The 25,811-nt window shown below is 42.8% G+C and overlaps 1 protein-coding gene across 1 annotated transcript in view; it reads right to left on the bottom strand.

Annotated features, from left to right (window-relative positions):
• KCNH5 (potassium voltage-gated channel subfamily H member 5) overlaps nt 1-25,811 on the bottom strand; it is a 216,315-nt gene that overhangs the window by 111,729 nt on the left and 78,775 nt on the right. The window contains exon 7 of the mRNA XM_020809805.3: nt 19,675-20,104. Coding sequence (XP_020665464.3) covers nt 19,675-20,104 — 430 coding nt within the window. The remainder of the gene's footprint in view (nt 1-19,674; nt 20,105-25,811) is intronic.

Raw genomic sequence — 25,811 nt, 5'->3', positions numbered from 1 at the left:
AGCATATATAGCAACTAACAATGTTTTTCTATTGCTGACTTCTGCTTCCACCATTAGAATTCATCCCTCTTGATCTGCGTAGATAAATTTTGATTCTTTGGAAGTTTTCACATAAACAGCCACTCTCCTTTTCTTTTGTTTTTGATCACATGAGTAGAAGAATTTACCTAATTTAGGGCACTCAAATAGTTTACAATTTTTTTCTTTGATGTGGGTTTCCTGAGGGATAATTATATCCGCCTTTTCTTTTTGAAGCTTCAAGAAAGTTTTTCGTCTTTTATTTGGGGAATTCAATCCATTTATATTAATTGAAAATATTTCTGTCGTTGTCTCCATGTTTATTTATATGCTGGATTGACTGCTCTAGTTTTCCTCTTTTCAGTAGCTTCAGAATCCAAATCCCTGTCTCTCGTTGTACGATCTGGTAGGCTGCTGGTCAGTCCTTATGTTCCTCCCCTTTCATAGCTACAAATGCTGTCATCCGTCTCTCTTCTCCCACCTCTGTTGAGCAACTTTGTTTTTCCCCTGTGGCTATATATTTCTCATAAAAATCTCTAGCTTTGTCTAAGCTAACTAGCCTAAATCTTCTTCATTGCCAGTTCACCAAAATTCATTCTGGTACCAACCATCTAAAATTTATGTTCTTCTCATTTAATTTGTTCGCAGAAAGGAATACAGTATTGCTTTCTAATATCTTGAATTTTCCATGGAATCTGTTTCAAAACTAATTTCCTTATCTTGGATCGTTAATATTGTTTTCTAATATCTTGAATTTTCCATGGAATCTGTTTCAAAACTAATTTCCTTATCTCGGATCGTTAATGTGTTGTCTCTTAGCTTCCTGAAAATATCTTCTTTAATTTTCCTCCACCAGAAAACTATATGTACATCTCTTAGGGTCTTATTCTTCCTCGCATTTTTCTTGAAAACAAATCCAGGTTCTGCTATCAAGCAAGTGAAGTGTCAAAATGATAACCCAGGCACTTAAACTGTGTTATTAATCATTCACAGAGAGTCCTCGTAGTGTAATAGATAGAATGTCAGAATAAGACTAAGAAGACCTGGGCCACAGATACTTATGAGGAGGTTCTAATGATAAAGAACTCCTTGAACATCTCATATAACTTGAAACATCTATTGCCAATCATGTGTCATCAAGTCAGTTCTGACTTATGGCAATCTCAGAGTTTTCTAGGCAGAAAAGTTGCTTCCAATTCCCTTCTTCTGGGGGTGCCCTGGGACTGTGCAGCTTGCCCAAAGCTATACAGGCTTGCTCTTCTCCCTACTTGAACGGCTGTCATACAAATGGCTATCCATTTCCTGTAACTAGGGAAACTCCCAACCGTTGGCTCCACAGCTAGAAAACTAAACCACTGATCTATCCAGACACCTGAAGCACTCATTGTTTGTTTGTTTGTTTGTTTATTCGTTCATTTATTCGTTCATTCGTTCATTCATTCAATTTGTATCCAACTCCCATTAGTGTCACAGCACTACTCTGGGTGGGTTACAACTCATAAAATCAAAAACAAAAATGAAAATAGAAATATTAAAACTGATAACAACCCCCCCCCACACACAAACCACAGATGTCACCAACTAATCTCAGAGCAGAAGGAGAGAAAGAGCAGAGAGAAGAAGAGGAGGGGAGAGAGAAAAAGGGAAGGAAATTCGTCAGCTGGGGCCAGTGTAGAAGCTTCCCTGAAATTTAATGTCTTTCACTGCTTCCTAAAAGTTCACGGGGAGAGTGGGAGGCAGAGCTCCTCCAGAAGTTGCTTCTATAAAGTTGGAGCCACCACAAAGAAGGCCCTACCTCTTGTAGAGGATTTATGGGCTGACCTCAGGGTGGCCACCCAGAGGACCCTCAACTGGGATGACCTTATGGGTCGGGCAGATGACATTAACAGAGATTCTCTGACAGGCAACATGGGTCCAAACCATGGAGGGCTTTGTATGCGAGTGTCAAAACTTTGAACCTGATCAAGGATACCACGGGCAACCAGTGGAGGCAGGCCAAAACAAGAGTCATGTGATCAAATTTACTTGCACCCACCACCAGTGTGGCTGCCGCCTTCTGGACCCACTGAAGTCTCTGGATCAGGTTCAAGGGGAGCCCCACATAGAGGGCATTGCTGACCAGGGCCTGCACCAAAGTCCTAAGGGAGTCCTCTTCTAAGTTGGGCAATTAGCCTAAGCTGGTTGAAGGCTGATCTGGACACGGCTGCAATCTGGGACTCCCAAGCCAGGTCCAGAAGAACGCTCAAGTTACACACTTGGTCTCCAAACTGGAGGGGAGTATCAACCAACCTAGGGACCATCCCCCCCCCAAGTTATCGGAGGTCCGTCCCCCCTGGAGCAAAATCTCTGTTTTGTCCTGGTTCAGTTTGAGCCTGTTAGCCCTGGTCCATTCCAGTTCTGCAACCAGGCAACGTTCCAGCATCCAGGTGGCATCCACTACAGAGGTGGTAATGGAGAGACGGAGTTGTGTGTCATTAGCCTACAGATGACCCCTTACTCCAACACTCCTGATGACCTCCCCCAATGGCTTAACACAGATATTAAACAGCATTGGGGACAGTGTCAATCCCTAAGGTTTTTCCCTACATTTCCCTCAGCTCAATCCCATTTCAGTCAGGCACTGACTAAAAAAAGATTGCCATGTGTATGTTGAAGTGAGCTGTAGGATGTTAACATGCTCTAGACAATTCTGATCCCCATAAGATACTCTTTTAATGCTGCATGAACAACGCATTGCTGTCATGATCTTGGGGGGGGGGGGGAGAGAGAGACAACGGACAGGAACACGAAAGGCAAGAAGTGACTTTATTTCATTTTAAAAGCCAGACTAATGCGTTCCTCAGAGCGGGAGGGGAAAATCCTCTCTAATTCTACATTATAAAAATCCGTCCTAGTGCTGAACACAAGCATCTTCCGTGAGGGAGAGCTGAATTGGGCATCTGTGATACGATTTGCGTTCGAAACAGGGAGAGGACATTTTTTTTTGCCCTTATCTAATCAGGAGGGGCTGCCGTGGAAAGTTAAGTGGCACCAGCCATGCCAGCTGGTGGAAGGTTCTGCCCGATGAGCTAGTGGGCCCTCTTTTAGGATCACTTGTAATCATTACTGGCATGTGACTCTGACTAGAACTGCAGCATATGCACTCACCAGCTCCAGGGCTTAACACACACGCACGCACACTGCGCGTGCACACAGCTGAGCAGACAGCCGTTTTCTAAGGATGTGGAGTGCAGAATTACTGCTAAGACGAATTATCATGAGCTTGAAAATGAGATGTCATCTTGGCCTTCACTACAGGAAACACAATTGGAAAAGATCAGCCAGTACGTGAAATGAACATGTTTCCCGTGGAACTGCAGAGCTAATAAGAAGCCATACAAAGTCATGGGTTTAACTCTTTGTTCCCTCTGCCATTTTTGAATGCAGGTAAAGAATGGGCTGCTTTGATGCTCCTCCCCACAAAAAAGACCAAGGTTGTTCCCTAGCCTATGCATCACCCAGGCACGCTTACTGTCGATCTATAAGGAGTTTTCAACGAGAATCCATTCTCCCTGCCTCCCGCTTTGCAATCTAAAAATGAATACTCCAAGCACAGTTTTACCATACAATCACAGAATCGTAGAACTGGAAGGAATCCCAAGGATCTTTTAATCCAACCCATACCAACAGCGGAAAGACACAGCTAAAGCATCCTTCAGAGGCAAGGATCTGACCTCTGCTTAAAAACCTCTAATAAAGGAGGATACATCACCTTCCATGGTAGTCTGTTAAACAGCTCTTCCACATTGGGGAGCAGTGGTGGCTGGTCATTTCAATGTCCAGGTTGCAAACAAAATTTCCATGCATTAGTATGATTCGCCCTATTTATAAGCGAGCAAAAATGGGGGACCACTTCACTTTTGATTGAAGAAAGAGAAAACATTCAACAGTTTCTGGGTCTCCCCATTTAGCAAGGACAACAAAATAGCTCTTCCTTCCTTGCTTCTTTCCTTCCTTCCTTCCTTCCTTCCTTCCTTCCTTCCTTCCTTCCTTCCTTCCTTCCTTCCTTCCTTCCTTCCTTCCTTCCTTCCTTCCTTCCTTCCTTCCTTCCTTCCTTCCTTCCTTCCTTCCTTCCTTCCTTCCTTCCTTCCTTCCTTCCTTCCTTCCTTCCTTCCTTCCTTCCTTTCGTTGAAGATTTGCTATTTTATTTTATTGACAACACTGGGAGAAAAAGTCACAGCAACCATTCTGGCAGCCTGGGCCTCCTTTCGCATCCTCCACAATGTCCCTGGACAAACATTGTTCCAGAGGGAAAGGGGCCTGTCCGCACTGCAAAATGAGGGGGTGAGCCAGTCAGTGCTTAAAAGATCCCTATCTCCAATGCCTTCTACTTACTCTTGGTACCCATCTGCAAAGGCAGAACAAAGAACTATTTTGAACCTCAATGAATCATCCCAAAAAGATTGCATGCCCTAGCCCTGTGCCAGTTTGGTGCGGGACAGTTCTTAAAGAAGAAGGATGGCTCATTCTAAGTAGAAAGCAAGTGAATGATGTCTTTACCCTCCCACCCAGGCCAAACGTTGCTATCAGAGAACCATATACCATAACTAGGCGAGTATGGATAGGCTCAAAGAGTGGCTTCCATTAAACACACACGAACATCAGTGGAAAACTGGAAAAAAATTATTCAAAACAATTTTCTTTTGGAGGTGTTTGAGAAAAATCTCAAATGGGCTTTGAGAAATGTTAACTCAGGAAAGCCCCCCTACAACTTCTACCAGATGGGTTAGGAGATGCTGATGCTGATGCTTGTCAGACCATCAGCAGAGAACCCCAAATAGACTTTGTTGCATGGGAGCACAACTGAAGTTGACTACAATCTTCACCCGAAAAACACTTCCTTGGACTTAATCTGCTGTTCTTTTTCAATTCTGTCATTGCTTTGCTATTAAAAGAACCAAGCCTACGAGCACGTTCCGTGACTTCACACATGCTGCTGTGCCCAAAGCCCTTTTCAACGTTGTTGTCAGCTTCTTTTTTGGTTACAAAGCAAAAAAAAATGAAAAGATGGAGTTGGACTGAAAGTAAGGCTACCACAAGTGCAGGACAAAACTTCAGCCTTAAAGAGCAGGCAGAAACACGCATTATTTACTGGAATAGTCCAGGTTTGCTTATACTGTATATGCTGATCACTCAGTGTAGCATGTGTGAAACATCACAAAACTATTACTACCAAAAAAAATATTAATCTCTTCTCATATACTGTAGTTTTTCATGAAGCTTGTCCAGACATCCAGCTGAGTCATCAAGGAACAATGCACTGATTAGTGATAGATCAAAGGATTAGATGCAATGCATGATTCATTTCTTACAGCAAAGGTTTTTCCACGGACTGGACTCAATGTATATGTCTTGCAATGCAGCTAGCAGTCTTTCTACAAGGTTTTCAAGCTTCCTTAATTGCAAGCTCCTATCCCTTAAGAAGGGATGTGGTGGAGCTGTGGGTTAAACCACAGAAGCCTTTATGTGCTGCAGGGTCAGAAGACTAGCCGTCGTAAGATTGAATCCACGCAACAGAGTGAGCTCCCGTCACTTGTCCCAGCTCCTGCCAACTTAGCAGTTCGAAAGCATGTAAAAATGTGAGTAGATAAATAGGTACCACCTCGGTTGGAAGGTCATGGCGTTCCATGTCTAGTCGCGCTGGCCACGTGACCACAGAAACTGTCTTCGGACAAAACCCTGGCTCTACGGCTTGGAAACAGGGATGAGCACCGTGTCCTAGAGTCGGACACAACTGGACTCAATGTCAAGGGGAACCTTTACCTTTACCAATCCCTTAAGAAGGAATGCAGTCTAGATATGTAAACATACCATCCAAAGAAAGGAAATGATATGTTGGGCAAGGCCACCCTGGGACATGTTGTTGCTTGAAGCAGAGCAGGCTGTACGATTCTCTACAGTATATACAGGAAGCTAGATTTCAGTTGAATATCGGGGGAAATGTCTTGCTGTTAGAGTAGTACGACAATGGAACCAATTACCATGACAGGTGGTGAACCTTTCAACACTGGAGGCAATCAAGAGAAATTTAGACAACCACCTGGCAGATATTCTTTAATTTGTATTTTTGCATTGAGCAGAGCGTTGGACTCGATGGCCTTATACGTAGATCCTGTCCAACTCCTGGATTCTATATACCCAATCAAGTTATTCTGGCACATGAGGCAGAAAATCCCACAGCTGCATCTTCCCCTCTTCACCCCCTTCTCCCTAACTGACTCTTTAATTTATAAATAAAAACAAAGCAAACAAGCAAAAAACCAGCTACAAAAGAGCTGCTCTTTCATGTCACCTCCAATACGCTAGGTGAGACCTCCCTCTGATACAGGCCAGCACTGGCTCCCTTCCTGACGTTCAAGTGTCACGTAGGTTTCAGCCACTAAAAAAAAGAAAACCCACAGGAGACCTGCCTCTGCCTCTTGACAGATGCGATGGCCACTGGCTCATGTCCAGTGAAACAATTAATTGCCCGTTGAAATCAGCAAAATGATAGGAATGCAAATTAAACCTCTGCACTAATTTTGACTTAATACTTTTGCTGATTCCTCCTCCCCCCTACTGGATTTGTTTGTCCGTCTAATGTAACACAAAAGAAGTTATGTGTTTTAGGTGGATTAATTAAAAACCAGGCTTACCAAAAGATGATGATACAGATATAACAGCAATTACCAGCTGTTATATTATCTAGGTGCTTTTCTGTACGGAATGCAAATCGGTACTCTCACGGTCTCCCTCGCCAGTTTGCTTACACTAATTTAGAATCATGGTTAGAGCCACCACATATGGTTTCCCACACACAAATATTTTTGGTGCATTTATAGTTGAATGAGAGTCTTCCATGCCTTGTTTCTGCCCTATCTTCCTGTTCCTTTTCTTCACATAAACCTCCTACATCCAACGAAGCTGATAAGAAGAAAAATGAAGCTCGCACGAGAATACTTGCAGATAAAGTCCCATGAAAATGGTAGCAACATTCTAATTCCCATAAACCTTGCCCCAAGACACTTGTCCATACAAATGAATACCAGGAATGTTGCACAAACATGTTTTTCAATCAGTGGTGGCTGGCGACTCCCATTTCAAGGGTATTGCAAATCCACTCCGTGTTTTTGCCTGCTCTTCACTGGTCATATCCAAGGTGCTGAAACCCTGAAAGGTCTAGGGTTCCATACTTTCAATGACCGACCATCACTGATGTGAATGAAAGGTGGCATGTTTTCTAGTGCTGCTTCCAAACAGCTAGGTCAGTGTATTAATTTTATCACATGGAGGCTGCTTGTAATTGCTCTTAGTACTGCTCTTAGCAGGCAATCAGATTTATCACTATGTTGGACTAACCTGTAAAAGGAAAGGTCACGTCATGTGAGTTCTTTCACTTAGAAAGGAAGGCAACCATGGAGGGCATCACAGAGGTGTATGAAAATATGCACACAGTGCAGATAAAGAGAGCCAGGAGTTCCTCCTCCTCTTTCATAATACTAGAAAGAACCCGGGATCATCTAATGAAGGCAGAGTGGCGGTGATTCAGTGCAGAAAAAAGAAGTCACTTCTTCACACGGTGCCTAGATAAAAACACACAACCTTCCCAGTTCTCTTTCTGCTCTTAGATTTTTATTCACTCACTTTTCAACAAAAAAAAAGGAAAGGAAAGGAAGAAAGATGCAAGGGGCGGCACTCCTCATGATTTTGCTTTAGACAGCCTGGAGAAGGAAACACTTTACATGGTTGCACAAAGTGAACATCTTGCCTGGAGTGTTCTAGGAGCCGAAGTCCTGTACAGTAACTCTTCCTATTTCTGAACCATTGACACAATCATGCATACCTTCATTCAGTCCTCATCCAGCTGTACCTCTTATCAGTACCTTAGCCTTAAGTAGAGTTCTAGTTGTTGTTTGTTTGTTTGTTTGTTTGTTTGTTTGTTTGTTTGTTTGTTTGTTTGATTGATTTATACCCCACCCATCTGGTATATTCTACCACTCTGGGCTTTAAGTCATATCTGACACTTCATGACCCCATGGACCAGGGCACTCCAGGCCCTCCTGTCTTCCACTGCTTCCAGGAGTTGGGTCAAAGTCACGCTGGTCTCTTCGATGACACTGTCCAACCATCTCGTCCTCTGTCGTCCCCTTCTCCTCTTGCCTTCACTCCTTCCCAACAGCAGGGGCTTTTCCAGGGAGTCTTCTCTTCTCATGAAATGGCCAAAGTATTAGAACCTCAGCTTCAGGATCTGTCCTTCCAGTGAGCACTCAGGGTTGATTTCCTTCAGAATGGATAGGTTTGTTCTCTTTGCAGGCCAGGGGACTCTCAAGAGCCTCCTCCAGCACCACAATTCAAAAGCATCAATTCTTCGGCAGTCAGCCTTCTTTATGCTCCATCTCTCAATTCCATACAACACTACTGGAAAAACCATAGCTTTGACTATGTGGACCTTTGTTGGCAAGGTGATGCCTCTGCTTTTTAAGATGCTGTCGAGGTTTGTCATTGCTTTCTTCCTAAGAAGCAGGCGTCTTTTAATTTCATGGCTGCTGTCACCATCTGCAGTGATCATGGAGCCCAAGAAAGTAAAATCTGTCACTGCCTCCATATCTTCCCCTTCTATTTGCCAGGAGGTGATGGGACCAGTTGCCATGATCTTAGTTTTTTTTTTTATGATGAGCTTCAGACCACTTTTTGTGCTCTCTTCTTTCACCCTCATTAAGAGGTTCTTTAATTCCTCCTCACTTTCTGCCATCAGAGTGGTATCATCTGAATATCGGAGGTTGTCAACATTTTTTCCGGCAATCTTAATTCCGGTTTGGGATTACTCCATTCCTGCCTTTCGCATGAATCCCCCTTCATGGATTGCTGCCTTGTCGTGGCGAAGGGGCTTGAGCAACTCAGAGAAGCTGTGGGCTATGCCGTGCAGGGACACCCAAGATGGACAGGTCATAGTGGAGAGTTCCGACTAAATGTGATCCACCTGGAGCAGGAACTGGCAAGCCACTCCAGTATCTTTGTGAAGAAAAACCCGTGAACAGAAACAAAAGGCTGAAAGAGTTCTAGTAACCAGGAGCAAATCAGGTGAGAACCCAGGCAAACAGAAGACCTGTCCAGACACTGTAACACTGTGGAAAAATAAAAGCCTGTCCTTGCACATTCGTGCCACCTGCTACTTGTGGAGGGTGCTTGGTGAAGAGACGGCCTTCTGAGAAGGTGCTCTAGGTGTTTTCTGAAATGTCAGATCAGAAATATGGATCCGGAAGTTCCCCTATAGTTTCTAATTGTGACTTCTCCATGCCAAGCCTCTCTAACCAGTCATTTTTCCCAAATTTTATTTTATGGGTGTTTTTAATATATATAGGGTTTCACAGAGTCAGGATTATTTTGACTTTTCACTTTCCCGAGTCAAGGCTGTGCTTATTTAAAGGAGAGATTTGGTCCCTGGGCTCCACGCCAGGCCCCCGTCCCCGACAGGCCTTTTATCTACCACCGTTCAGGCTTGCTCCTGACGTTGCATTTCCACCCTGACTTGAAAAGCGACTTGTTCCTGTGCTGGGCCTTCCTTGGACCGGTGCCAACAGGGTGGCCTGGTGCCAAATGGCAGAGAGGTCTAAGGTTCCCTGGAGGAATCCGATGTCCACAAAGGCCGTTAAATGTTAAACACTGCCAAGGGAGGTGTGATGTCCTGGGAGCTAACGCAGCAGCTCCGGGCTCTCATTCCAGTGTGGTGGCTTGCATGAGGATTAGGAAGATGCAAGTCACATTTATATGCATCTTATTAGGCAAAGTGCAGCCTTTCCAATGCTGGCGAAGTCCGTTATCTTCCATCTGCTTTCCTACGTACCTGGCAGAGCCACTAGTGGAAAATGCTAGAAGCTGCAGTGTGACACTGTCCAGAAGCACCCCACTTTGCCTGCCCCTGTTGCAGGCACTCGTGCAGCACAGGCTCAGTCTCCACCCATGGGGGACATTAATCGCTCTAGTCAGGGGAGGTTGGTAGCTCCAATCTTATGGGGCAGTTAAAGAAGTCCAGACTTTCGCCTGAAACTTCTGAGAGCTCTCCAAGGTGCTGAAAGTATATGGCAACAAGGGTCGATGCTAGACATGGGCCCTTTCTAGGTGTTTCCCTGGAGTAACAAATGAACGGCAGAACCACAGACGGCACGGTGGTCCAATCCTGCCCAATCCTACCATCCCCCAGAACGGAATGGGCACAGCACTCAGCTCCATAGTCATCATCATCACACCAACCACGGAAGGAGCCTGCCAGAGTTTGCCTGCCTCCGCACGCAGCCAACCACTCATTACACTTCATAATTTTTTCTCCAGGGAAACAAATACAAAGTGCCCGTGTCTAATCTACACTTTTAATCACTCTTATAATGTTCAGACTACAACCCAGACAGGGTTTGCTGCCCCCACCCTTTCCATTCGAAGTCGCCAGCCTCCTATGCCTATGTTTCCATGCTTGCCCATGACAGGGGCCAGCTCAAGACATTTGGCTGCCTGAAGCAGAGAATAAGAATGTGCTCCTTTTCTCTTCCTAAATGAAATGGCAGAAAGGACTGGCAACTAGATCTTTTAAAACTGGCAGTGTTGTCCATTTCCTCTGAAAGTTGGGAAGTTTGAAAGGTGCAAGGCAGAGTGTGACCCACCCCAGCTCAAAACCTTACTATTACTTCCCAGCATCTGCCACCTGAGGCAACCACCTCTCTCTCTCTCTCTAAGGGAAGGCTAGCCCAGTATGACTTAATGAGGAAGTTGTAGAAATCGTACGGAAAAGAATGATGTTTCTTTTCCTCCATACATCCATTTAGCTGCATCTAGCTGCCAGCAGACTCAGGACAGACAAAATTACATACTTCCTTGTATATGCTGTTTACCACCAAAGGCTGTAGGTTGCTAGATAACATCAAATTTAGAATATAAAACTTTCCTCTTGAAATGAGAGAAGAGTTAGGATGTATCTCAGGAATGAAAGAATGAAAGGTGGACTAAATAATTTGTACCACTAAACATTTTCTCTCTCTCTCTCTCTCTCTCTTCTTTCTCTTTCTCTAAGGGTGCTGTCATCAGCATACAACATATCTTTCAAGAGATTTTTGAGTTGTTTCCCAGTTCCACACCCCTCGTAAGCTTCTATGGATGAGCAAGGATTCAAACCCAAGTTTCCTGAATCCATGTCCATCACTCTATCTGCTACACTATTTACATACTGACTTTTTTTTCCTGACAAGATCAAGGTAGTTGGTGCATATAGTTATTTTTCCCCCCGATTTATCTTCACGACAGCCTTATAAAGTAGGTCAGCCTTATAAAGTAGGTCAGGCCCAAGATCGCAGATTGTGTGACACAGCTCAGTGAGACCTAGACCATTAATCTCCCAAGACTTAGCACAATATCATCACCACTAAAACACACTGTCTTTCCATGTAATCTAAATTGGTATCAATTGGAGTGCACAACTTGGGAGGGTCTCTGGCCAATTTTACACTGCCAGGGGCCTCCAGGACTTCTACCTCCACCACCACCACCCCATGTAAAAACTGTGGATTTTCTTTTTTAAAAAATTCAATTTCCAATTTCTGGACTTCTACTTCTGGGTTTGGGAGCTTGTGTTCCACTTGAGAGCAAAACCACAACTCCAAGAGCCTTCTGTGTCTGGAAAATGGTATTATTTCAAAAACTTCCGTGCATATTTTTGCATGAAAGTCTAGGGGGGTATCCCAAGGACCAAAGAGCATGATATTGAGTCATCATGCTGGTCTTGGTCCACATGTTGCCCATCCCAAGAGTAGATGATGACCAAGGTCTTTTCCTACTACCTTTAGGAGGAGAATAGACTAGTCCCATATTCCCACTGAACCCATCTGCCCAAATTGATATCCACCACTTAAGCAGGGCTCCACCCTCACTGTACAGAGAGGGTGTACACTGTACACCTGCCTCCTGCATGTAAAACTAAACATCCGTGCGTCTTATTTTGAAAACCTTCAGGAATGTTCAATGTGATGTTCCATCCCAGACAGGATCTGGCTGCCCTTCCTTATTGTAAAGTCACTGTGACCAAAGCCTGCTTGGCAACATCACAATTTAGAGAAGCCCTTATGGATTGGAGGGAGTGAATGAATGGCAGCAGCCGGGCACATCCTTGCCATGAGCCTCTGCAACTTCTGCCAGAACTTTGAAAGAACACATTAAGGATAATGTGCTAGGTTCATGTCTTTGTGGACAGGGTTTGAATATTTCCCTTTTAACTCAACAAGGCTCATTAAACTTCGGCTACGTGCATCCTCCGGGGCTGAGTCAGAATAAAAAAAAGTGCAAAGGCTAAAAGCAAACAAGCAACTGAAATTAAACAAAATTTCTTCAATTAGGACTGCAGTTAAAACAATGCTGCAATTGCCCAGATTGAACTAAATGTGTTTGAACTAGAGAAATACAACAATTCATTCCCTGGAATCCAAAGAGAAAATCAGATTGCCCTGACTTGCATACTTTCCAGTCCAAACATCCTTCTAATTCAGTTTTTTCCCAACCTTCAAAGGCCGTGCCCGCTGGGGATCATGGAAATTGTAGTCCAACACATTAGAAACTGCATTGCTAGATAGGCATTTGACTGCAAAGCCAGAGGCTGGGAGTTCAATTCCCCATTGGGCCTCCTTGACAGGGACTGGACCCGAGGACCCATAGGGTCCCTCCCAGCTCTGCAGTTCTAAGATCATTATGATGATGATTAAGAAAAGCGCCAGGCTGGTGGAAGGCTGCTTTAATCCACCAAAGTGCTATCACTTCAGAACTCAGTCCTTGCAAACAGCTTGAGTCTCAAAGCAACAAAAGACAGACTCATAATTTGCTGCTTAAAGGACATATGCCTTCCAATTAAAATGCAGTTATAACAAATAACGCCAGATGAATGGAAAGCGGGCCGTGAAGCTAAGCTGTTCCCACAAATGGACGGAGCCGAGGACAGTATTCTTCACACTACTTTTCAAAAGCAACCGACTGAGTTGATTACAGTATTACTAACTGCAACGAGCAAGTCATTGCTCACAAATGGCTTGTGAGTGTAGCAGCGATGCCCTCTCCCCCAAAATTTGGGGGTGACGGGCCCAGCTGATTTGGGGGTCTATGAGTCCCCCTGCCGTTGCTATTATGTTGGTTTCACCATCAACTCATTGTGTTGATGCTGCATTGCTCACTGAATTACTGTTACCGCTTAGCTTTTTCTTTTATTTCTGGTGGGCAACATGTCTCTGTGTTTTCTGCTTTTTTTAGAACTAGAAAATTAGGGCCCTGTGCCGCTCCAGCAGTATGAAAACCTGTCTCTTCCTTCGCCACCAACAGCTACACACAAATTCAGGAAGCGGGGGAGGCCACGGTCCACCATTTCGTGGAACAGTTAGAGCACCCTATTAACAATGTGAAGGACTGCTCTAAGCTTTTCAGGAAGTGTAGACAGTTTCCTCCCACACTTCCTGGTCTGTATATTTCTTGGAAACCTGCCCGAACGTACACCCAACCACCGTGAATAATGCTAAATAACTGTAACAGTAGCATAATGACAAAGATGCAACACACACACACACACACACACACACACACAAACCCTCTGTCATTCCTGGTTACAGTACTTGAAAAAGGAGCCACTCATGAAAATGATACAGTGGTGCCTTGCATAGCGAGGTTAATCCGTTCCGGATTAACCCTCACTATGTGAAAACATCGCTAAACGGAACATTAAAAACCCATTGGAATGCATTAAACATCGTTTAATGCGTTCCAATGGGCCCTAAACTTACCGTTCAGCAAAGTTTCCTCCATATCGGCAGCCATTTTCGCGCCCTCGGTAAGCAAGGGGAGGGCGCGAAAACGCTGCACGCAGCCATTTCGGGGCTTCCGGTGGCCATTTTGGAACCGCCTAACAGCTGATCCGCCAGCATCGCAAAGCGAAGATCGGTAAGCGAAATGCTTACTGATCGTCGCTATGTGAGTTTTGCCCATTGCGACCATCGGTATGCCTCCGCATTAGCGATCCCGAAAAAGTGATCGCTATGTGGATTCATCGTTATAAGGTGCACTCGTTAAGCGAGGCACCACTGTAATAACAATCTCTACTGTGCTACCACCAGGTTCAGTGCCCTTCAATTTAATAAGGAGGGAGATCCCTTTACCCTTGCAGCCCCCGTGGACTCATAAAAATTGGAAGATCCTTCCCCTCAGAGCAGATCTGGGAGAGCAAAAATTAATAGGAGCGGGGAACGATGAAAAAAATGCCATCCTGTTCATCCAAAGATGGATTTTACCAATAAGTGTTGCAGAATTCATAGAACAGTGAAGTTGGAAGGGGCCCATAAGGCCATCAAGCCCAACCCCCTGCTCAAGGCAGGGATACAAGTCAAAAGATATCTGCCGGGTGGTTGTGTAAGTTTCTCTCGAATGCCTCCAGTGTTGGAGGACTCACCACCTCTCGAGGTAATTAGTTCCATTGTCATATTGCTCTAACAGGTAGGAAGTTTTTCCTGATATTCAACCGAAATCTGGCCTCCTGTAACTTGAGCCCATGGTTGTGTGTCCTGCACTCTGGGATGATCGAGAACAGATCTTGCCCCTCCTCTGCCTTTCAAGTATTTGACAAGTATTTGAAAAGTGGCATGGGAATTCATGGGAACTCTGGACCCCGCTCAAGGTAAAACAACAACAACAACAGGAGGCTTTGGGAGATGTTCAAAATTAATTTTTTTATTTGTTTGTTTGTTTTTTGTTTTATTTTATTTCTATACTGCCCTTATAGCAAATTGCTACTCTGGGTAGTGTAGAACAGAAATGAAGAGTCATAAATATGTAAAACATAAATGATATAAGAAGTAACTATAACAAACGATCGCAAGTAAGAAGACCAGTGGCAAAATAAATATTGTTCAGTATAATAGGTATCTCTTTGTCTTCCTCCCCTTTCCCAGGTAATTGAGGAAAAAGCTTTTCTAAAACTTTTAGGAACTTTTAAAAAAAAACACAAAGAGAGGATGCCTGATGTACGCTCTGGGCTATCCCTCTATAAAGAAGGTGCAGCACCTGAGAAGGCTTCAAGCTGATGTCAAAACCGGCACGCATTCAGCCAATGTGCCGGTGGTACTGATGTGAAACACAGTTGTTCTTTTAAAAAAGAAAAGTTAGATTAATGAGTGTTCTCATGGCGTATTGGTAAAACAGGTGCAATATTTATAATGGTTGAAAATAACTAAAACAGAGAATTAAAAAAGAGATTCTCTCTCTCTCTCTCTCTCTCTCTCTCTCTCTCACACACACACACACACACACACACACACACACACACACACACACACACACACACACACACACACACACAGTTGCCAAATAACTGGGGGGGGGGATCCAGGCTTATCCCTGAGCTTGATTTTTTTAGAAAGCAGCAGACAAAGCTTTTCAAGACATGAGAAATAAGCATGTTGGTCCTGCTAAGGTCTGAAATTAGAATCGTAGAACTCCAGAGCGAGAAGGGAACCTATGGATCATCAAGTCCAGCCCCCCGTTAAGGAGGCTCAGTGGGGAATCAAACTCCCAGCTATTGGCTCCGCAGCCAGAGACCTCAACCACTGAGCTATTCAGCAGACGCTCAAGCAGCTGTTAAAAACACCGGCAGTGGTTTTTGTACACTTTATGTTTACCCACGTTCCCCAAAAAGGAACGATTCACCCTTCATGTTTTTGAAGGCATTTTTCAGAAGCCACGGCCACACACCTCCCCTTCACCAGTATTCTGAGATTCTTCCGAGGCCCAGGAATATTTGCAGCATTGCAGCAGTTCCAAAATAAATGCAGGGGGAAAACATATCTGTTATTGAGGACACCTCGGGCGATAAGCCTTGCATTTTTAATCAGGCCCTCTCAAGCTTTCGATGTATAAACCCCAAAAGGGCTTTATCCTACATACACACCCTTCATGTCTTGGAATATACAAGTGCCTTGAAGTTTTCCTGCCCTCTTGTTTCTAATTTTTTTTTGGGGGGGAGCACTGCTCCCTTTCAAGAATCTAACACAAGCTTCGTCTTAAGATTTTGTTGGTTTACAACAGTGTCGTGCCCAAGAGGGTGGCCGCATGAACAGGAGGACAGGGCTCCTCTGCCTTCAAGAGTTGGGTCGAAGAGAGAGTTTCATTTTGTAGACCTTGCCATTCAAGCTTGCACACACATTTCGAAGGGGGCAGGGGCCTTGTTCTCTGCTTCGCGTGGCCCCACCACCCGGCACTTCAGAAATGGTACGAACAGGAATCACGTACACGGTAATTCACAGTGCAAATTTATCCAGTCAGATTCTTGAAATGTCAGGTGCGGGCAGCTGTCAATAGTACAAGGGTGGCATCCAGCCAGTTTTGACACATGTGAATTGCAGCAGGCCATGCTTCCCATTCCACCCCATAACCAGAAGGTCACTTCCTGTTTAAAGAAAATGCCATTTCCTCCCCTAAAAAGATCAGAAGCAAAATGGCTACTAAATAACTAGTAATGTCCCCTGTAGTCTGGCATTCTTAAACCAAAATAAATTATTTCAGGATAATTATTTCAGGATTCCTGAGGTATGAATATTACTCAGGGCCATTCAACTCACAATTCCCTCACCCTTAAGCAATCCTAGAGCGGAAGAAAAACAGGGGCTCTTAACAAGCCATGTGGTGTAGCAGTTAGAGAATCTAGCATGATGCAGGGAGACAACTCCTGTATCATCTCATGTTCATCTTCTGCTATGGTAGGTTATTGTAGAGAAAGTTACTTTTAAAAATTAGCTATGACAACAACAACAAAAATGGTTATCATTCCCATTGTGGTGCTGGAGGAGACCCTTGAGCGTCCCCTGGACTGCAAGGAGAACAAACCCATCCATTCTGAAGGAAATCAACCCTGAGTGCTCACTGGAAGGACAGATCCTGAAGCTGAGGCTCCATTACTTTGGCCATCTCATGAGAAGAGAAGACTCCCTGGAAAAGACCCTGATGTTGGGAAAGTGTGAAGGCAAGAGGAGAAGGGGATGACAGAGGACGAGATGGTTGGACAGTGTCATCGAAGCGACCAACATGAATTTGACCCAACTCCAGGAGACAGTGGAAGATAGGAGGGCCTGGCGTGCTCTGGTCCCTGGGGTCACGAAGAGTCAGACACAACTTAACTAAACAACAACATCATTCCCAGGTCCAAAGAAAATGGGTAGCCTACTAGCCACCATTCCAGTTAAAAGTTTTCACAAATTATGTATTCCCAAAGGAACAGATGAAGACAAATACTTCAGGAGGTTCAACTCTTATCTATTTTAGCTTGAAAAAAAGTAGGGATTTCTTTATTTTCTTTCTTTATTTTGTAGCATTTGTTGGCTGCTTTTCTCCAAGGAAGGGGCCCAAGACAGCTTATAACAGTAAAACAAGTAAAACTAAAAACACAATAATTACACATTAAAAAGCAATTAAACTGCAATGATAATTTTTAAAAATATCAAGTGATTGATGAGCAGCAACAACTGCTTCTCTATGATCACTGCTGATTTGTTTCCTCCTTGGCATTGTGTTAACACACACCTGAATACTCCAGACCAGCAAACTTCTAAAACTTCAGCTTTTATAGAGGTGGTCAAGACTTGCTGGCTCAAGAGCATTTGGTGAGAAACACCTTTGCACACACATCATCTGTACTGTGTGCATTTTTTGTGTGTACTCTTTGAGGGAAGATGGTGCAGCAAAATTCAGAAATGTTTGAATACTGAAGTAATTGCCACGGCTCAGTTTTGTGCATTGGTATCGGATGCACGAATTAGGTCAGTTCACGTCCAAATATAAAACAAAATTATCCCAGCTGCCAATAAATCATACTGTACTCTGTAACATCCTGGTGGCATTGTTAACCCTCTCAAACTATACTGTGGTATAGTTTCATCTATCTGAAGGGGGCTTTGATATCACCCACCAAGAGAGAAACAATCTCTTTTGTGTTGCTGTTCTTAAGGATGCTCCAGAGGATTCACACAGCAGCAGTGGGGGTAGGGAATCCGACAATATCCTGCATCTAGAAATTGTCTCTCTTTTCTCCATTTCCCAAGGAATAACATGCTCAGGTGATAAAAACAGACACTGCGCAGGCCAGCTTAAGCTGCAGAGTGTTCACACCTTTGGGGAACAAACTAAAACACATCCAACACCTTTTGATATGAAAGATGAATTCAGATTGACCTCCCTGAGCCCAGCCTGATTGCACCCTTTAAAACCTCATCACGGTCATAAACAGATTGAAAGAGGTACTGACATTGCTAAGCAGCTATGCTCAGAGAAACAGGATTATATGCACAGTTTACATAGCATTAAAACACAATGGTGAACCAGAGACCCACACCCTTCTAATGCAGAATGTTTTCCTTTTTCAGCTTTTTCCCTACAAATTAGGGAGAAAGCTCACATAAAAAGGGGGGCACAATCATGGATTTGACACCAGCTATAGATTCAATATAGTATACAGTAGGACCCCCTTACCTGTGGGATCAGTAACTCCTGATTCGTTTATCCACGGTCTGAAAATATTTAAAATATTAAAAGAAAAATCCCCTAAATATATGAAGTTATGAGAACTGGCCACTAGAAGGGGCCAGAGAGCAAGCTATGTATAGCGTTCACCAGAGAAATATATTCCTACAATGTCTTTACCAAAACTGGTCACGAGAGGGAGCCAGAGACCATGCTATGTGTAGGGTTCACTATTATACTGTAGTAGCATTTGCTCTAATCTGCGTATTTCAGCATCTGCGGGGTCGGGGGGCTTGGAACCAATCCCCCAGGAATACGGGGGCCCTACTGTATATTATGTTGCAAACTGAATTTACACCAAGGACTTTGCATTCAACTTGAGCAACTCCAAGCTGACAATGATATCTGCCCTTCTAAACACACATTTATCTTACTCGTATAATACCTTTTTAGCAATACCCTTTAAAAATTGTTTAAGAACCCCACTGTGTACAGTGAACCAGTAAGATGAATGCAGATGTTCCACGAGAATGGTTATAGCCCTATCTATGACATTTGCAAGACATAATCTATGTTTTTGCTACCAAAAGGAAACATAGCTGCCAATGGCAATGTGCCCAGAGCCACTCCAAGTAATCAGTGAGCGGTGAGCCTTCCAGACCAACTTGTCCTAACCAGCCTGCTATCCTATCCCCAATTTTACTGAAATCAGTACAGGCCAAACTGTCTAACATTCAAGGTCAGTCCAATGGGTGCTGATTTCATGATCTGGGTACGACACTGAGCCGTAACTAACCACTTTGGTATCCCAAACAATGTATTTATCCTGATCCAGCACAGTTAGGGAACCCACAAGGTACAGGCATAAGCCCCTTATAATGCAGAAGGAAGAGACTGTGATGTCCCACAAAATAAAATAAAAACTTACAAACAAAAGGAGGTGAAAACAAATCGGAGGTATTGCCATTCACATTCCTAATGGTAGATTCGCCTCTAGGTTTTCTGTGCCCTCTAAACTTTGATGCTCCGGGCAAAGTTACACCTATGAAAATATTTTAAAATCTCAAATGCCATGAAAGAACAGTGAAGAAACTGGGGGGAAAAAATTCTACTTACAGCCAACCATCATCATGGCTACGGAGAAGATCTTCTCTCCATCGGTGGTCGGAGCAATGTTTCCAAATCCTATGGTCGTAAGGCTTGTCATGGTAAAATAGAGCGAAGTTATATAAAGTGAGTCTTTACTGGGTCCTCCTTCCCATTGCCCTGATCCAGAGGAGTTGTACCGATAAGGGGTTCCAATACTCTCTGCCAACTGGCAGAGCCAGCTGTCCTTTTTAAGGGTATTTGTGATTTCATCAATAACTTCATAGTCCCCAATGCTGTACCATATACAAGCTAGCCAGTGGGCTACTAGTCCGAAGACACAGACCAGAAGCACCAGCACTGCAGCACCATATTCCAAATAATGGTCCAGTTTTCTGGCAACTCGGCCCAGTCGCAGAAGACGTACCACTTTTAAGGAACTGAAGAGGCTGCTGATCCCCTGAAAAAGGAAGAAACACCTTTATAAGCTTTGCAAAAAAACTTAACACCTTGCGCAGCTACTGAACACCACGGACCCATCAAGAAGGGAGACCTTTCCTCTTCCCGCTGTATGCCCAGCAGATTGTTATGATAAGATGTTGGCTTTAACGTTTGAAACTTCATCCATATTTCATAAAAGATTATAAGAAAGTATTCATTCTGTGAAAATCAGATTTATTTCTTCAGACTAATTCATTAAGTGTTAATTAATTACACAGGATCCATCATAATTACTTTAATAAGGCAGCAGGAGCAGAGAATTGCACCTTTGGGGTTAATGATGGTTAAAAGTCCTGCAGATTTAAAGCCTCTGAAATAGCAATTAACACTTAAGATTAGAGAAGGACACGAATCAGGAAAAATGCTGATTCATTTTGATTCATGATTTGTCAAGGTCAACAAATCACAAATTACAAATCTGCAAATTTTTTCTGACATATCAATGAATCAATTCATCACTACATTTTTTTACTTTAAAACCCTATAAAATGCCCCCGAGCACCTAGAGACAAATTCACAGGGAAGCTTCCCCTGCTCTACAAACCCTGCAAGGTTGCTAAAGTTTGGGTTTCGTACATCTGAGTTATACCCCCCACTAAGAGGTCCCCCAATCACAGAGAAGCTTCTATTGAATCTCCTCTACAATCACTCCACGAGTAGTGAAGATTGGGTTTCAGACATCTAAGTTATACATTCACAAAGTGGGTCCGCCTTTAGTAGCTGGCTTGGGGAAACCCGATATTCACCAAACTTAGAGGGCTTGTAGAGGAGAGTCAAAGGAAGCTTTCCTGTAATTTAGGTGTGTCTAGGTGCCTTGGAAGTTGTTTCATAGGCAAATGAATCAACAAATCAAAAATGACAAAAAATAGTTCATTTGTATTTGTTGAGGGCATTGATTTGTATGAATACAAATTGATGAATAAGCAATTTTTGAATGAATTTGGTGAGTCTTTTTCTACACTCATGCCCATCTGTACTTAAGATCTTAAATAGCAAAAGGTTTAATCCTCTACAATAAACCATCAAGATTTAAGGAAGACAGATGCTGAGAAACACTTGGGGAAAGAGCGCTAATTGAAGGTTTCTTTCTCAAATAAATACTGACAAAAAGGCTTCCCGTTAACCTCAGTGAGGTTCTTTTGTGGATTTAATGCTTTGCCATTAGATTTTGGTAGTCAACTACAGTAATTTAAAAAAAATCTGGTGGACAAATAAGGGTTGGGGAGCTGTATGGAACCTGCCGGCCATGCTCTGCACATTCCTGATCTATTTTGACTGAGCAATGATGAAAATGTAAAAAACAAAGGTGTTAAGATCATCCCAAGAGGTCTTTCTCTTGGTCCCACCACCTTCACAAGTACATTTGGTGGTGATATGCAGAGGGCCTTTTCTGTCACTGCCCCCAGACTGTGGAACTCCTTCCCACTGGAGGCCAAACTGGCTTAATCTCTCTTTTCCTTCCACAAGCAGACCAAGACCTTTCTCTTCAGGAAAGCGTTCCCTGAATGACTGGCTTCCTGAGTGGTGTTTTGAAATGAATTGTTGTGCCTTACTTACTGCTTTGGATATGCTTTTTGTGTTGCATCTGTCCAGCGTTGTTGTTGTATATTTTTTTTGTGTGGTATTTGATCCTTTCTAGTATTCATATACTAACTGTTTTTAGCTTTAACTATTTTCTTTTAATGCTGTAAGCCAGCTGGATCCTTTTTAAGGAGAAAAGTGGGATAAAATACATACGTATTTTAAATACATTTAAATAAATAAAACCAGTGCAGCATATACCAAAAGTCTTTGTTTATGCTGTCGGCAACACACCTTGGGAAGCTGCCTTGAAGTTGTATAGACAAATTCTGGAGTGGCACAATTTGGCAGGTTATTTTCCTCCACGTACAAGGAATAATAACAGGCTTCTTCCTTACAATTCCGGATGCGCACTGAGGAGACTATTAAGTGTTTTAGCTTTTTTCAGGTCTGACCACTTCATTGCCCACTCTGACCTACTTTGAAACTTGGTTTGGAAAATCTGTATGCTCCTATATATTAACCCACTGGCTACAACAGATAAATCAACAAGTGGCTCTAAGATTCTTGACAAACAGGAGGAAATCTCCTGGCACAGTAAACCCTTTTCAACCAGACAAAACTCGGCAAATTTCACACAAACAGTTGTTCTTTTGGGAGCCCATCGATTTGACATTATTGCCAACCTTCTGTTGTTTGGTGTAGTAAATTGCACTAGAGTAGGCCCACTGAATCAAAGGAGATTTGGTGAGTCATCTCTTCCATAAGTTCCATTGATTCCAATGGGTCTACTCAAATGGTGACTTAATTTAGCCTGCATCTTTCCTGACTTAGATTTAAGTAAAGTGTGCCTGGCGAAATCCATCTTGCCATGAATTTTTGGTCTTTAAATTCTTCACACTGGCTTACAACCCTGTGGGTTTGATCCATTAAAGCTCACGTATTGTGTGTTGATTTCTTAATGGTCATAAAGGTATCGTCCGCTCTTGTATCTGTATTTTAATTTAGCCTAGTAAGTCAGGACTAGAGTAGACACTTTGAATTAGTGGAACTTATGGAGGAGTTGATTCAACATGTTCCTATTAATTCAATGGGCCTAATCAAGTGCAATTTACTACATGAAGCAACAGGGTTTTTTAGAAATGATTGATAATGGTGGTGGTGGTGGTGGTGAAAGGGGAAACTACAATTTTTTAAAAAAAGATGGGGTTCATTTATCACACCGGTGTGTCCGTGAGCTGTCCATATGAATGGTATACCAACTCTCAAAAGTTCAGAAGGCATGTGTGTCCACTGAGGGTGGTTTGCAGTCCTTTCCCCACTCAGTGGATTTTTAGATCATTTGTAGGAAAATGTCCTGCACCATAAAGGTACCTCAACGTGCATTGCAAAATTCCAAAATGACAGGTGCAAAGAAGTTATGATGGATGAAAAAACTGCTTAGAGAAACTTTTCTTGCTTAGTTTATTCCAAAGCATGGAACTGAATGCTTTATCCTTGTTTGACAGTAAGAAAAGCTATTTGTGTATTTATAATATTACTATATAATACTATATAATAATGATTGCGTTATACATTGTATATGGAAATATTATATACTATCAATATCAACATTATAATCAAGTATTATGTATTCCGTTATATGATGTAAAAATAAGGGAAGAATATATGAAGACATACACTATAGAACACCTAACAGAGGAAGAATCTTTAAATTAGGAGTAGGACCTTAAATGAAAAACCTTCCAGAGTGCCAAGATATATCAATGTTTTTGATATTCATATACATATACATACAAATACTGGTTATAGGGAATCACAGAATACACCTTTACCTCTACAGTTAATATCACTCAAGGACTCAGGAGGAAGAGGGACTGGCCTGGTGAGGAGGTATGATTGACTGGCCTTCACATAATCTTTTCCTTTCTGGCCAATTCATGTTAATTGCAGAATGTCAAGCAAGGTCTTGATTGATTGATTGATTGATTGATTGATTGATTGATTGATTGATTGATTGATTGATTGATTGATTGATTGATTGATTGATTGATTGATTGATTGATTGATTGATTGATTGATTGGAATTCAATGTAATAAACTATTTGCCTACAGTGTCTAGTATACTGTGTTTTTCCACATGCCGGGTAAGCACACCAATTTTATTTTAATGTGACAAAGAGAGAAACAGAAGGCAGAAGAGTCCTCAGCCAACATGTTCACAACCACACCAAATAACATAAAGAAAAATAAAAGGACCCTTGTGGTGCAGTGGTTAAACTGCAGTACTGCAGCAAAGACTTTGCTCATGACCTGAGTTCAATCCCGACAGGCTCGGGTAGCTGGCTCAAGGTTAACCTAGCCTTCCATCTTTGGAAGTCAGTAATTTAAGTACCCAGCTTGCTTGTGGGAGGGCAATGTGTGCCCTGCATAATTAGATATTTAACCACTTTGCTGTAAGAACTATGGGGTAGTCTAGAAGCAGCACACTTTGCTTTTGCTTTATAAGAATTCTCATCTCTTGTTTTCTTGGGGCTGCTGCCACTGGCAGTGGTCTTGGGAGCTGAGAATTGTGCCTTGCTTGAACATTTCAGCTGTTTTAAAATCAAACTTCCTTTTTCTGACCATTTAGTGTTTTTTCTTGCTTACATGTACTGTGTGACTGAGCCACAAAATACAAAACAGCAAGATCTCGAAGTATTTCCTTGGGATGCAATTCATTATAGTCTACCATTTTTAAGTTGCCTTGACATCAGTGAAACTCGGGTTAATTACTGCGATGAAGATGATAAACACATTCTTACACTGATTTGAATCGCATTTATGACACTGTGATTTGGGATATGCTTGCTGTCCTCACATTTCTGAACAGCTGAAGAAAACTGCATCATCTGTTTACATTGTTCTGCAAGCAAGCCATATGCCTACCTGTTGCCTAATTAGTCATTGTGATGAGTATCATATGCTATGGAAGTGCTTTTAAAAGGAGAACTTTTGCTGGGATGTTGCTCCTCTTTCAATGACCCTATGCCTCATGTTGGAAATTGTATGTTCAGCAACAGGGAATCAAAAGCTCTTAATTTACTGTAATATGTCTGTGTGTATAAACAGAGGCAGGGAAGAGAGAGAAGTCAGTTTTACATCTGGAACCATAACTGTCTCACTTACAGAAGCACTGCAGCAAAAGAACTCCAGAGCATAAGAGTCAGCAGCCAGAGATGTTCCATTTAACAGAATGCAATGAAGCAAGTGTTTGCTCTTTCTTTGCCAAGTTTAAATTGCCCTTTTCTACGCATCATTATCAAATTCACCTAGTCAAAATGTTGGGTAATTATATTATCCATCCATAAAACATTGGAGTTTATTTCAGTACAGAAATAAAACTGGAGTGCCTTTCTCTGTCTGGAATCTCTCCCCCTCCGATTTCATACAGACTTTAACATGCACATTTAAAATCTAAACGCAAAATATACTTCAGAGGGGTTCATTGGCCTAAACTGTTCAATCAGGGGTCAGTAGCTAGAAGCCACAGGGATACAGGCAATCCCATGAGCAACATCTGTTCTTTCCCCACAAAACAAAGGAAGGCATTCAGAGGGAAATGTTACTGTGATGGGGGGAGTTCCTGAAGGAATAAATGGATCAGGAAAAGAGAAGGCACAAGAGAATGGGTTCCTTGGCTCAAATCTGCATATCGCTGCCTTGAGTCCTTTATAGGAGAAAGGCAGGACATAAATATTTCAAATAAATAAACAAATCTTTGGAAAATTTATATCCTGCCTTTCTTCTAAAAAGGACTCAAGGCAACAATGTGCAAATGTTAGCCAAATACCCCATGTATATATATTTGTTGTTGTTGTTGTTATTTAGTCATTGAGTCGTGTCCAACTCTTGTGACCCCATGGACCAGAGCACGCCAGGCCCTCCTGTCTTCCACTGCCTCCCAGAGCTGAGCCAAATTCATGTTGGTCGCTTCTATGACCCTGTCCAACCATCTCGTCCTCTGTCATCCCCTTCTCCTCTTGCCCTCACACTTTCCCAACATCAGGGCCTTTTCCAGGGAGTCTTCTCTTCTCATGAGATGGCCAAAAGATTGGAGCCTCAGCTTCAGGATCTGTCCTTCCAGTCAGCACTCAGAGTTGATT

Source organism: Pogona vitticeps, chromosome 1 (genome assembly GCF_051106095.1).
Source record: "Pogona vitticeps strain Pit_001003342236 chromosome 1, PviZW2.1, whole genome shotgun sequence".
Classification (NCBI taxonomy): domain Eukaryota; kingdom Metazoa; phylum Chordata; class Lepidosauria; order Squamata; family Agamidae; genus Pogona; species Pogona vitticeps.
The sequence above is the reverse complement of the archived record's forward strand: the minus strand, read 5'-3'. Positions and strand labels throughout refer to the sequence as shown.